A 13,768-nucleotide genomic window follows, 5' to 3' on the forward strand; every position below is an offset into this window, starting at 1 on the left:
CCTGCTATACAGGATATTGGCTGGAAGATGCTGGCAGGTAGTCACGCAACCAGGATGCGCTCCCCGTCTCCATCCCCATGAGGATGCAGACTGTGCCAGTGGCCATGTTACCTACCCAGCATGCTCTTCGGGTTGGCATGAACTCCATTGGGCTGCTAGGGCTTTCAGTGTCTGCCAGTGGCATCCAGGACCCAATCCTGGGGGTGGGGGTGGGGTCTTCTGACCACCGTCCCCCCCCCCATGCTCCAAGACCCTGAAGAGTACATAAAGATACTGCCCATTCCCAGAGAGAGACACATGACTTTATTCTAAGATATAGTGATATAGTGTCACCACTCCTGCTGTCCCTGGGAGACTGGCCAGGCACCCTGAGAACATCCACAAACATGAAGTGTCTGTGTTCTCAGGTGTACCTAAGGTAAAGCGTCCACCAACCTGGAGGAAGGACACGGTGGCTATGAGGCCTCTGTCTGGCCTCCATACAAGATACCCAGGCCTGGTATCTGTCCTCCAAGTCTCTGCTAAGACCGGCAAGTCCAACACAGCGCACTGGGGAGCAAGGTGGGTGTGGCAGCGTCATCTCATCTATCTTACTAAGAGGCTTAAAAATCAACACGCAAGGCAGAAGCATCTGGTACAAGTTTATAACTCACCGTCCCATGAACAGTAGTAACTGGACGCAGTCCCAAAGCCTGGCTACGCATTTGGCCCCTGTGGGCAGAGTGGGGGCAGGGCTGGACATCAGGCTTGAAGGAGGGGCTTAAAGCAGGAATCTTCCCAACCAACGCTTGAGAACATCAGACCAAAAGCCACGTAGGACCTTTTAGGCAACCCAGGCTCCTGGGCAGCCCAAGGGTTGGCAGTCCTCTTCACACCTGTGCTCCCCACCCAAGGCTAAGGCCAAGGGCCCCACCCAGGCAAGCGAAGTTTTCCTCTACCCGCAGGGCCGTCAGGGAGGGTGCAGGCTTCGTGAACAGTCTCGGACCCATCCAATCCTGGGGCGGTGCAGGGATAACCCTGCTCGAAAACCCCTCGGTTACGGAAGACAGCCCTCAGAGCTGGGCCGCATCTTTTGAGGCCATGGGACACTCGAGGAGGAGCGATAAGGACGGGGCCGTGCCCCACCCTCAGGGCCAGCCAGGCGCACTCAAGAGCCTGGTCCACGCCACCAGCTGGGACCCTGGGGCAGCTCCAAAGCCAGTAGTGCCTGATCAGGGCCAAACGGCCAGTGCACGACCGGCCCCACAGAAGGCTTCCTGGCTTCCAAAGCAGGAAGAGACGGGGTCCTCACAGCAGCTAGGGTCGGTCACCGAGGGTCAGCGTCAGTGACAGACTGGGCTTGCGCTCTGGCTCCTCGTCCTCCTGGCAGGGCTGGGGCTGCCGGGATTTGAAGAAGTCTGAAACGTAGCGGACCTGACGGAAGGGAAGGAGGTAAGTAGGGCGCCCAGAGGGGAGCCCTAGAGAGAGGTGGGGGAGGGGTGTAAAGTAGGTGGGTGGGGCCAACGGTGAGGGGCAGAGCAGCAGGCGGAGGGGGTCAGGCAGTGCAGATACTGTAGGACGAGGCGAACAGGGCTCACCGTGAGGCAGGCCACCAGGGCTCCCTGCAGGAGGCCGACGAGGACGTCACTCCAGTGGTGCTTGTGGTCAGACACGCGGGTATAGCCCACATAGATTGCAAAGGCCACCAAGAAGAACTGAACAGTGGGCCTCAGCAGCCGTGCCCACTTCCAGCAGAGCCGGGCCTGCACGTACAGCTGTCGGGGCATCAGCCTGCATCAGCTGCCCAGGCCAGGGCAAGAGTCACAAGCCCCCCACTACCACCATACACCCCTAATGCCTCCTCCACATACCCCCTTTGTGCAGTGAGGAAGACCAAAGCCCAGGGAAGGGAGGGGTCCCCATGAGCATCCCAGGGAAGAAGGCAAACACTCACCGCCAGGAACAACATACAGTACATGCCAAAGGAAGAGTGTCCGGAGTAGAAGGACAACCTGCGGGGGGGGGGGGGTTGAGACAGGGGGCGGGGGGAGGGCGGAGACAGGAGGGGGGGAAGGGGGACAGCCGGTCAGCAGACTCGGAGGCAGAGCAGAGCCAGGTGCAACTTTAAACTAAGGGAGGTGGAGCTGGAGAGATGGCTCAGCAGTTAAGAGCCCTGACTGCTCTTGCAGACCAAGTTCCGTTCCCAGCACCTACATCTTTACTGCTCACAACTACCTGTAACTCCAACTCCAGGAAACCTGATGCCTCTGGCCTCTGGGGTACCTGTATCCATGTGCATATGTGTGCATGCACACACACACACTTAAAAATAATGAAAACAAGTCATCTTTAGGGTTGTTGTTGGTTTGTTTGTTTCATTTGTGGTTTTTGTTTTTTGTTTTTTGGTTTTTTGGTTGTTTTTTTTTTTTTCATGACAGGGTTTCTCTGTGTAGCCCTGGCTGTCCTGGACTCACTCTGTGGACCAGGCTGGCCTTGAACTCACAGAGATCCGCCTGCCTCTGCCTCCCTGAGTGTTGGGATTACAGGTGTGTGCCACCCCAGCCGGCGCATTTGTTTTTATTTTATGTGTGGGTGTTTTGGGTTTACGTCTGTCTTTGTACCACATGCATGCAATGCCTGAAGATGCCAGAAGAGGGCATCAGATCCCCTGGAACTGAAGTTACAAATGGCTGTGGGCTGCCTTTGGGTTGTGAGAGTGTAACCCAGATCCTCCGGAAGAGCAGGCAGCGGTCCTAACATCTAAGCCATCTCTCCAGACCTAGACCTACCAAAAAACAATTTAACCTGAGGGAAGCCTTGCACACCAGACAGTCTGTCGGAAGGCTCTGGGGAAACCACCTCCCCTCCTCACTCTCACTTCACAAACTCCAACCTTTGCCAGGAGCTTCTGGAGCAGCCGTGGCCAATAGGTCCACATTGTCAGTTACCCAACACCACCGTAACAGGTGGGGGTCGGGGTGCTAAGCAGCACCTCATCTTACAAAGATATTAGTCACTGCCGCCCTGGCGCTCGAACAGCAGCCAAGTCCTCAGGGGAGCCTGGCACCCCCAATACGCCCCCAGAGCCACTCCACAATCTTGGAAGACAAAATAACGCTAAGGCAGTGCCCCCAGCTCCACCCCATCACCCCGAAGACAAAAGCATACAGCCACTCCTGCCGACCGCTCTGCTGACAGCGGGCCCTCAGAACAACATGGCGGTCTACCGTTCCCTCAGGGAAGCCACTAAACAGAGAGCACACACTGCCCATTCTCTGTGGGTTTGATCTTCTATATGGCCACAAACAGACAAACAGACAAAAACCAGTTTTGCAAGGAAAAAAAAATACAGAAGGCACGGAGAGTAAACATACAAGCACACACATGGCGTGGCTAAGGAGCTGGGGAGATTGTCAGTGAGTGACATGCCTGCTGTGTGCAAGCCTGTGCAAGCGTGTGCAAGCATGATGACCTGCACTACATCCCTAATCAGCGTGTAAAAAGAGGTGTTGGTGCAAGCGTGGGACCGCAGGGAGACAGAAGTGGCCCTGAAGCTCGTCGGCCATTTTAGCAGAACCGTAGTAACTCCAGGGTCAGTGAGGGACATTGTGTCAAAATACAATGTGCAGAGGCCCTGGAGAGGTGGCTCTGGGGCTATGAGCACTTAGTGCCCTTGCAGAGGATCCGGGTTCAGTTCCCAAGACCCACATAGCAGCTGACAACTGTTCAAGAAGATCTGACGCCCTCTTCTGACTTCCATGGATTTTCACAGGAAGCTGGTGTACATACATACATACATACATACATACATACATACATACATACAACACACATACACATGTTTTAAGGGGGAGGGGGCTTTTCGAGGCAGGGTTTCTCTGTATGATATCCCTGGCTGTCCTGGACTCGCTTTGTAGACCAGGCTGGCCTCGAACTCATGAAGATCTGTCTGCCTCTGGCTCCCGAGTGCTGAAATTAAAGGTGTGCACGAAGAAGACCCTTGCCATTGACTGAGTACTGGCCCACACACATATGTGGACACACAAACACACACACACATGAAGCAGTCCATGAGAGGGCAGAAGCACCAAGCACAGGACACTGCGATCGGTGACTTGAAACGTCTAGACATGAGACCATCCATGAGGGCAGAATGGAGGGACGGAAACCAAGTCATCCTTAGGCAGTCACAGCAGCACAGACCTGTCACCCCGGCACTCAGGAGACTGAGGCAGAAAGATAAGGAGTTTGAGGTCCTTCTGGGCTACATGCTGAGATCCTCTCTGAAAGATCTGAAAACACGTAACGGATGTGAAAGCAGCATAATATTCGAAGGGGAAAAGCACTGGAAGACCTGATGGCTGATCAGGCAGAGAGGGACTCGGGAGATTACAGAGTGAGACCACACCACGGACACACAGCAGAGCTCAGAAGAGTGGGACGCTGAAGGAGAGATAAACCTGTTTTTTAGGATCCCAAGTGCGGGATTGGAACGGTCTTGTGAGAGAACAGGTGAGGTTAATCCACTAGAAGACCGACCACCTTGTGCAGGAGCTTGAATGTTGCCAGCTGAAAAGATCCCGTGAACAGACTCTGGGAGGAGATATATAAATGAGCCCAGAACTGGAGGCGGGGCTTTTTGGAGACTTGGGATAGTTTTGGCTGTTCATCACTGCACTTCGAGACACTCCTAAAGAGAACGGCTCAAGCGAAGGCTTCGGGGCTCCGGCTCCTGCTGAGGGTCTGGGTTCTGGTTACTCTAGGTTCCAGCAGAAGAAATCCTGCACATTGTGCCAGGAGAATCGTTCCTCGGAACTGATATCCTTACGGTTTTGTTATTGTGTCCATTAATCCTCATTTCCTATTGTTTTGGTTAGTCGGGTTATAAGGGACGTATGCTCTGTCACTAAGTTGTTAATAAAATATATTGGTTAAGAAAATTGAGCCTTCAGGACGCCATGAAGAGAAACTGCGCGAACAGCAAACAAGCTCACCGACAGAGGACCTTAGAGCAGCAACAGCTCACTCAGTCACTGTAGGTCCCTCACTACATGCCTCAAGGCACAGGAGGCAGTCACCCCCTGACCCCGCAGGGCTGGACACTACCTCCCCAGTCACATGAACCCCGAGAATGCCCACTTGCACATCTGCCCTGCCAAAGACACAGAGGGAGACCCATGGCCCACCTGTCTGCCTGCCTGCCTCTGCTGACAGGCTTTCTCCATCCGTCCCTCAGAGCCTTGCCTGAGCAGCAGCCCAGCACTCACCTAGCCTCGGTGACATTGGCAGGGCTGCCCCTGCACACTTCCAGCTGCACGTAGTCAGAGCAGTTGACCCGGCTCCAGTCAGGGTCACAGACGGCCAAGAAGCTGGGTCGAAGCCGGCCGATCATGTACTTGGCCAGATCAGTCAGAGACTGGCTCACAGCGGCCCCGAACAGGAAGGTCCCCAGCACCTTGTAGATGGCAGCCACGTAGTTGTTGAAGTCAGAGCGTGAGTAGAGACGGTCTGTGTACACCAGGTAGGCCTCCCCCGAAGAGACCTGCCAATTGAACAACAGCAGAGCACTAGGCAGACACAGCTCCCACTGCGCCCATCGGGCTGGGGAGCTAGGCCCTGTCCAACTCGGGGCGGGGCCGACCCAGCCACCACCCAAGCACTTTTCTGCCTTACAAGGATGATGGTGGCCGTGATGATGACCCCGGCCATGAGTCCATGGGTGATCGTGTCTGGACGGTAGGGGTACCGGATAGAGTCATCTCCGCAGTAGAACCCTCTCTTGTAAGGTGAGTTCACCAGGGTCAGGATGACGAAGGGCAGAGAGGCTGTGGGAAATGGGGGGTGGGGGGAGGGGAGGCACATGGTTCTCCACACGGCAAATTCCTACTTTCAAGTCACCTGCACTGGTATCGGGGCCACTCTGCCTTGACCCCACTGGAAACTACTCCACAGGTCTACCCTGGCCTCACGCCAGGCCTCCCTGGCCTCTGACTCAGCCTTTGCGCACGCACACATACACACACACACACACACACACACACACACACACACACACACACACGCTCCCATCTCACTCCAGGAGCCTCCTGATGAGCCAGCCTTGGAGTGACTGTTGTACTTCATGGTTTCTGTACCCTGTAGGAACCACGTGGTCGCCTTAGCTACAGTTGACTGTTTGGGTACACCAAGGGCCCTGCTGTGCTGGGGGTGGGACCCCGGAGACTGCTCACTGCGTGGGCAGTCAGACCAACCAGCAACACAATGTGGAGACTGTAGGGCCGTGAGGCTGTGTAGCTCACAGTCAGGGCACAGGCAAGAGGGCCCATCCTTTGAGTCTCTGCTTCTTTATGTACTTTCATTCATAGTTCTGAGCCAGTGCCAGCTATCCACTGGACAAGATGGGCCCAGCCCTGGATGCAGGAAGTTTCAAATGACCAAAGCCCAGACACAGACACTCTTAGAAATGACCCGGCAGTGAGGGTGCGACCAGAGCTGCCATTGCAGCCTCCACCCAAGGGTGGCCGGGAGTGGGGGGTGGGGGTGGGGGTGGGAGAGCCAGTCTCCAGGACAGCACAGTGGGCAGCCCACCCTGTTCCCCGGGCACAGGAACACAGAGGCAAACCTGGGCAAGTGCCCTTTGCCCTTGAGCACAGAAGCTGGGCTGGGCGTGGAGGGTGTGGCCTTCAGGTCCCGAAGGTTAGAACAGGAGAGGCACCTCCCCTCAAGATGCAGAGGGAAAATGCAAGGGGCCCAGGAGATAGTCCCTGACATGGGCTAAGCCTGCAGGAAGATGCTAACACCACGAAGCTGAAAGGTGGGGCTAAGAAGTAGGGGGGACAGCTTCAAAAACAGTGGTTAGAGAAGGTGAGCTGGTCAGAGAGCAGAGGAGGGGCGAGGGGGGAAGGTGAGAGCAGGGAGGGGGGAAGAGGAGAGTAGGGGAGACAGTGAAAGAGAAAGCAAAAAGGAAAAGAGAAGGGGGAGTGGAGGGTGTTGAGAGGAGAGGAGAGGGTCAGAGAGGGGAACAGAGGAGGTGAGGTCAGAGGAAGATGTGAGAGGTCAGAGGGAGCCCATATTTTATTCATAGAAGGTAAAGTCAGAGGATCCGGGGATGATACCAACACAGTGACCCGTGACAAACTGGTAGTGACTCCACAGAGTGGACATCCCGGGCACACCACAGCCACAGAGACAGCTTGCAAGGTCTGGATGGTGCAGCTGTATGGCCAGGACTCTGGCTCCCAGCCGTGTCCACCTTCAGTAGGTATTTGTAGGGGACGCTGTTCCAAGCAACAAGCAAAGACTTCCTTCACTCAGGCTCGCGGGACTTCCCAATCACCTCCCAAAATCCGTGTGGACTCCAGTGTTCAGTGCTCAGACTAAGGAGACCGTCAGGCTGCACACTGGCCTCCTGCTGCTGCTGTGACTACCCCCAGGTAGCTCCAGCTCTGGGGACCCAGGACTGGCCGAGGGGGAAAAAATGTAAACTATTTTCCAAGTCCTGTGGTGCCTGGCACACAGTCAGAGCAACAGAAATGGTTCAATAAACCCAGACACTTAAAATGGGGGTGCCCATGGCTGGGGGTTTGTCCCACGGAGACTCTCCCTGCCAACCTGCGTAGCTAAATGGAGTATCCTTCCGGGATAAGGAAGCGAAAGGGAGATGCAGAAAAGGGGAGGACGGAGACACTCGGTCACCGCCTTCGGGGTAGAATCCAGCCACTGTCCCCTGGGCCCCAACAAACACTTGGCCTTTGTTCGAGCCTGGGGGGTTCGGGATGCTCCTCCCCGCGGCCCGAACCGGACTGGCAGGTTTGTCTGTGCGAGCCTAGCCGTCACCGCCTCCCGGGGGCACCGTGCTGGACCTTGGCCACCGGTCACTGGCCTCCAGGGTCCTGGTACAGCCCCGCCGGTGTGAGTCACGTCGCTCCGCGGCACTCGAGGGACTTCCTGCTGCCAGGACCCCCAACCCGGGAGCAGCCACAGGTAGACAGGCAGCCCCGGATGCCGCCAGGCGCCCAGGAGGACTGGCAGGGAACGCACAAGGAAGTGGGGAGCACAGGTCACCATCGTCCGCATCCCGAACGCAAACTAGCCAGAGGGACGGACGGTGGGAGCGTGCACCTGGGAGAGAGTCCCCGCACCCGAGTCCCCAGGTTCTTACCGACCAACAAGCACAGCACGTCCAGCAGCACGAAGACCCACCTCCGCTCCATGTCGCCCCCGCCCAGGGACGCCCGCGACCCCCGCTTGTCCCAGCTGTCCCGGCGCGTCCCGACAGCCCCACGATCACATGGCCGTGGCAGTGCCCGGCCCAGGGAAAGGGTTGGGCCTGACGAAAGGGCCCGGGCGAGGCGGAGGCGGGACCGGGGGAGGGCGTGGCGTGGAGAGAAAGTGCGGAGGCGGGAGAGCAGGAGAGGGAGGAGGCCCTTGAGGGGTGTGTTTGCCACCTTGACCCGGGCGTGGAGGGGCGGGGGCTTCGGTGCTGGGAGGGATCTCGGGATAAAGTAAAGTCTTAGTGGGGAGGGGTCTCCTCCAAGCTAGGATCTCGGAATCCCAGGACTGAGAACATGGCTCCGAAGTGCCGCAAAGCTTGAGTGGGGTCTCCCAGCTGGAAAGTTGCCTTCTGGCTTGGGAGGGGCCACCAAATCTCAAGGCTGGAGGTCATCCAAGTGTCCCCAACTCTTGGGCGGGGTTCTGCCGTTGTAATGCAGAGGCGCAGGGAGGGCAAGCCAAAGACAGCCTCCTGAGCAGCACGGAGTTCACACTCCTGAGGTGATCCCTTCAGCCTTTCCCGGGGAGGGCTCCTGCGCTGGACACCCTGACGCCTCTGAAATCAATAAGTGTGTTAGCGTGGGGAGACGCACCTTCCCTCTAAGCTAGCCTCTTGCACTCCCTGGCAGGCTGGAAAGATCCTTGACATGTCGTGGTGGGAAAGTCAGGGTCAGGTTCATGCCCCTTAGCACAGGCTGTGTCCACTCTAGAGAACAGCACCGCAGAGATTCCAAGGCTGACCCACATAATCGGGGCCCAGCCTACCCTGATCCAGAGATGACCTGAAGCCCTGGGCCAGGGACGCTTGGAAGCCAATGGCATATTGAAAGAAAGCCCAGGCTAAGGATCGCAACCGCACACTCTATCCTTTGGGCTGTGACTCACTAAAGGTGCAGGCGGCCACTCACATCTGGGAGGGAACCCTCAATTTCGGAGGTCACAGCTCCTTGAGGCTGCACCGAGGACACACTCATGGCCACGTGGCATCGGCCCTTCTTCTACCAGAGGGTTGAGTTCAAGATGTTTGAGATTTGAGAGTACGGGAGGTCAGAAAAGCGACAGCTCCTGGCCGAAGGTCCCAAAGACTTGCCCTGGCTTGCTCCTGCAGCATGTGGACTGGGGCAGAGCTGTCCTGAGAGGTGCTGAGAGAAGCCAGGTGCCTGAGCTTTGGTGCTGGGGGGAGGAGCGCACAGGGGCCTGTTCAGGGGTAAGGGAGGGCCCATGCACCCTAGAAGCAGCCTATAAAGTGGGCAGGCAGCACTTTCAGTATACAGCAACCTGCCCTGCACACAGGGCTAGACGAGGCCGGTTCAGAAGCCTGGCTTCAGGTCTTCGTCTGTGTCCATCTCCCACATCCACCCACACCTACGCAGCAGGCTGGGCTCTAGTGACAGAACTCTATCTGAGGGCACCCTGAAGAGCGGTCCTCAGCTCCAGCACGCGTGCGTGCGCGCTCACGCGCACACACACACCCCATCCATCTATCCATGTCTAGAACACGTGGACTCAGGGGTGTCAGGGTTACCCTACATTGTGTGTGGCATGCCAGACATATGGTGGCATCCTTACTGCTCCTCCTCCCCCTGCCCCCCCCCCCATTAACCTCTGTTTCCTGGGACCTAAGCATAGGAAAGTCTTAGCGGGTCAGGGCAGCACTAGCAATTGTGTAATCAATATTTTGGGTCCTTTACTGAGTGCCTACTGTATGCAGAAAGGAGAGCCAAGAAAAAGAGGATGATGAAGGAAAATAGGGCACTAAGCAAAGGGAGAGAGATGGGGCAAGGAGGCCCCTGAGGAGGAGTAGCAGGAGGACGGTGGGTAGGAGGAGGATGCAGCTGCAGGAGAGAAAGACTGGAGGAGGGTGAGAGGAGGGATGTGGTTGGAGGAGGGGGAGCGGGAGGAGGGGGAGCAGGAGGAGGGGGCAGGAGGAGGGTGAGAGTAGAGATGTGGCTGGAGGAGGAGGAGCAGGAGGAGGGACACGGCTGGAGGAGGAGGAGCAGGAGGAGGGACACGGCTGGAGGAGGAGCAGGAGGAGGGTGAGAGGAGGGATGTGGCTGGAAGAGGAGGAGCGGGAGGAGGGGGAGAGGAGGGATGTGGCTGGAGGAGGAGCAGGAGGAGGGGGAGAGGAGGGATGTGGCTGGAGTAGGGGGAGCAGGAGGGTGGGAGGAGGGATGTGGCTAGAGGAGGGGGAGCGGGAGGAGGGAAAACGCTGGAGGGGGTGGGGAGGAGGGGAATAGGCAGGAGGCTGGATGAGGCTGAAAGCAGGTGAGGATGGTGAGGATGGAGATGGAGAAAGTGAGGCTGGAGGAGGGTGAGGCTCGAGAGGGCGAAGGTGAGGAGAGATGGGATTGGAGGAGGGCAAGCCTGGGTAAGCAGGAGGCTGTGGGGGAGACGAGCCTGCATGGAATCTTTCTCCCATCCTTCCCCTCTTGGGAGGATTTGGGTCAGTCATTAAAAATCCTTGGGTATATTAGCATTAAAACCTTATGGAGGTGGCAAAAATGAGGATTAGGGTTAGGATTGGGGTCATGGTTCCTAATCTGTTACTGGCGTGGCCACAGGGTGAGGAACTGCACTGACGGAATTCTCCCAGCAGAGCACGTTGGGCTAAGCCACCTCTCCTGCCTCAGGGAGCCTTGACCAGTCCTGTCTTGTTGACTTCCTATTCCCATGGGGCACTGCTGGCCAGGAGCTAGCTGTGGCCCTGGGGACCCCTGGTATTGCCTCAGAAGGGATGCTGCAAAGGATCCAGGATGTGGGCAGAGGGATGTGCACGCATAAGACACCACAGACAGCCTTGGCTCTCCATTTCTCAGTGCCCCAACCCCCAGAGTCAGGGTCAGGCTCCCACACGGATCTGATGCAGGCAAGGTGCAGTCCAAGGCAGGAAATCTGGGTACATCCTGCAGACAGATGCTGCTGCCTATGGCCATTGGGAAATAGCAATTTGAAATAGGGTCATTGTCACCAGGAAGTACCCTGCAAGCAGAGGGCAGCCTGGAGGACCCAACACACTGCACAATTGGCCTCCTGACTACGGTGAGCTCTCACCCATGCCCGTCAGCTGCAAGACCCAGGCTGGGCATCTATCTGCCCGCTGTCATTCGGGCCCTCCTGAATGAGCCCGGGAGGCAGAGGCTGGACAGTGCACACACCACCCCAGTGCAGGGGAGTGGGATGGCTGAGCAGGACACAAGTGTACTAGCAACCATGGGTAGTGCGATGGTGTACACAGCTCTCACAGGCAGCGGCTGTGGGTAGTGGGACAGTGTACATAGCCCTCACATGCAGCAGCCATGAGTGTTGGGATGGTGTACACAGCTCTCACAGGCAGCGGCTGTGGGTAGTGGGACAGTGTACATAGCCCTCACATGCAGCAGCCATGAGTGTTGGGATGGTGTACACAGCTCTCACAGGCAGCAGCCGTGGGTAGTGGGATGGTGTACATAGCCCTCACACGCAGCGGCCATGGGTAGTGAGACGGTGTACACAGCTCTCACACGCAGCGGCCATGGGTAGTGGGATGGTGTACACAGCCCTCACACGCAGCGGCCATGGGTAGTGAGACGGTGTACACAGCTCTCACACGCAGCGGCTGTGGGTAGTGGGACGGTGTACACAGCTCTCACACGCAGCGGCTGTGGGTAGTGGGACGGTGTACACAGCTCTCACACGCAGCGGCTGTGGGTAGTGGGACGGTGTACACAGCTCTCACACGCAGCGGCCGTGGGTAGTGGGACGGTGTACACAGCTCTCACACGCAGCGGCTGTGGGTAGTGGGACGGTGTACACAGCTCTCACACGCAGCGGCCATGGGTAGTGGGATGGTGTACATAGCTCTCACAGGCAGAGGCTGTGGGTAGTGAGACGGTGTACACAGCTCTCACACGCAGCGGCTGTGGGTAGTGGGACAGTGTACATAGCCCTCACATGCAGCAGCCATGGGTGTTGGGATGGTGTACACAGCTCTCACACGCAGCAGCCGTGGGTAGTGGGACCGTGTACACAGCTCTCATACAGGAGGACACCTGTTGTGTGAGTATTAGCTTAGATCCCTACACAACCTTTTCTTCAACATGGCACCCTCCTTCCCTGCCCGCCGCTCCGGAGGCTGTACTTAAAGGAAAAGAGATGCGCCAAAGGGCCAGGCAAGGACAGGCTCCAAAGCAGAGACTCCAGGATAGAGATGAGGGGCTGAGCACTCTGGAACCTGAGGTAGGGACACCTTAGTGACCCCGTTGTCATTGTCCATCCCTCCTGACTTGATTCGTGTCTCTGATGGTCAGAGCAAGGAGTGTTCTCACACCCAGTGCTCACCTCCATTTGGAGGCTCCCCCATTCAAGTGTAGCTCTGGAGATCTACACTGAGGCTCTGTGCCTCCCCTTCAAGTCACCAGTTCTGTCATGTGTCATGCCAGCCCCAAGGCCTGGGTCCAGACAACGCCACGGTCCTCCACCACTGCCCTGGACAGAAGGCCCAGAGAGTCTGAAGACCAGCAGACAGCAAGCCGTTATCAAAGGAAACAGTCCTCAGCAGTGCAGAAGACGGCACGGTGTTAAACAGCTTGTCTGCCAAGACAACCTGAGTTCCCTGCATCTAACCTGTAGCCCCACCAAGGAGCTAAAAACCAGGAGGCTGAGGACCACTGAGAAGAGGTGAAGAGAACTTTGGACAAGTTGGGTCAGGCCTTGCCCCCCCCCCCCCCACCTCAGAGCTCTGACCAAGCCAGGGAGCCCAAGGCTCAGGGCAGTGGCAGGCCCAGGCCCTCTAGCCCTGGGAGGCTTTCTCCCTCTTTGAAGGTTCAAGAAGCCCCATGCAGGTTCTCCCAAGCCAACATCCACTTGCTCAGTCCAGCACAGATTCCCACACTTCGTCATAGAGAGGGCCTCATCCTGAGAGATTTCCCAGCCTGTGTGGGGACACCCTGCAGCACGGGTAGGAACGACCTGAGAGCACGTGAAGTCATGAGGGTGACCCAGCACCTGCCCAGCCGCAGACAGTGGGGCCTGCCAGGCCAGCTTCTGCTCCACGTCTTCAGTACAAAGCAGAGACATGGACACTGACGCCATGTCCAGCAATCACCGTCAGTATGACGCAGACCTTGGGGTGGCTCCTCCTGACTCCAGCCCTCCTCAGCCCAATATACTTCTGTAGCAGCCCGGGACACTCCTAGGCTCCCCACCACCTCTATGGCTTCCCACCCCTCTTGTCCTAGAAGTGTTCCCTGTATGGGCCCATGCTCCCCAGAACTACACCACGGACACGGCAACAGCTCTCCTCCTGCTCTCAGCTGTGCCTGCATCCTCAAACAGAAAACCATACCTCATGATGGCCCCAAGACCCAAGAAATCTCACCCAAAGTCTTCTTGTCAGGACAAAAAAAGAGGCACACCTTCCAGGGGGAAGGACCACAGAGCTGTCAGTCAAGCTAGGCAGTGCAGGAACAGCGATGCTCCGCTCCCACCAGCCTCCCGAGACCCACTACGCACACCCTCAGAAGCAGGGAGACAGGAAGCA

General features: G+C 57.3%; 1 protein-coding gene across 2 annotated transcripts; it reads right to left on the reverse strand.

Moving 5' to 3' along the window:
* Positions 1-624: 624 nt before the first annotated feature.
* PLPP2 (phospholipid phosphatase 2) lies at positions 625-8,328 on the reverse strand. Of its 2 annotated transcripts, none has more exons than XM_084796111.1 (6): positions 8,182-8,328; positions 5,653-5,804; positions 5,247-5,521; positions 1,934-1,991; positions 1,578-1,754; positions 625-1,413 (listed from the first exon to the last, which is right to left on the reverse strand). In XM_084796111.1, the coding sequence occupies exons 2-6, from the start codon at positions 5,686-5,688 to the stop codon at positions 1,297-1,299; spliced, it is 663 nt and encodes a 220-aa protein (XP_084652237.1). In that variant the 5' UTR covers positions 5,689-5,804; positions 8,182-8,328; the 3' UTR covers positions 625-1,296. The 2 variants fall into 2 exon arrangements, with proteins under 2 accessions (XP_084652237.1, XP_084652236.1); XM_084796110.1 differs by having other exon boundaries at positions 8,141-8,310.
* Between the last annotated feature and the right edge of the window lie 5,440 nt (positions 8,329-13,768).

This window comes from Acomys minous (assembly GCF_964271855.1).
Source record: "Acomys minous genome assembly, chromosome: 9".
Taxonomy (NCBI): Eukaryota; Metazoa; Chordata; class Mammalia; order Rodentia; family Muridae; genus Acomys; species Acomys minous.

Excerpts from the sequence above, each read along its gene's own strand:
- PLPP2 (XM_084796110.1), bottom strand. The coding sequence starts at position 8,192 with ATGGAGCGGAGGTGGGTCTTCGTGCTGCTGGACGTGCTGTGCTTGTTG. Across the intron at positions 1,992-5,246 it reads GCCAATGTCACCGAGGCTAG|GTTGTCCTTCTACTCCGGAC; the intron begins GTGAGTGCTGGG and ends CCCCCCCCGCAG. Across the intron at positions 1,414-1,577 it reads CCCTGGTGGCCTGCCTCACG|GTCCGCTACGTTTCAGACTT; the intron begins GTGAGCCCTGTT and ends CCCTTCCGTCAG.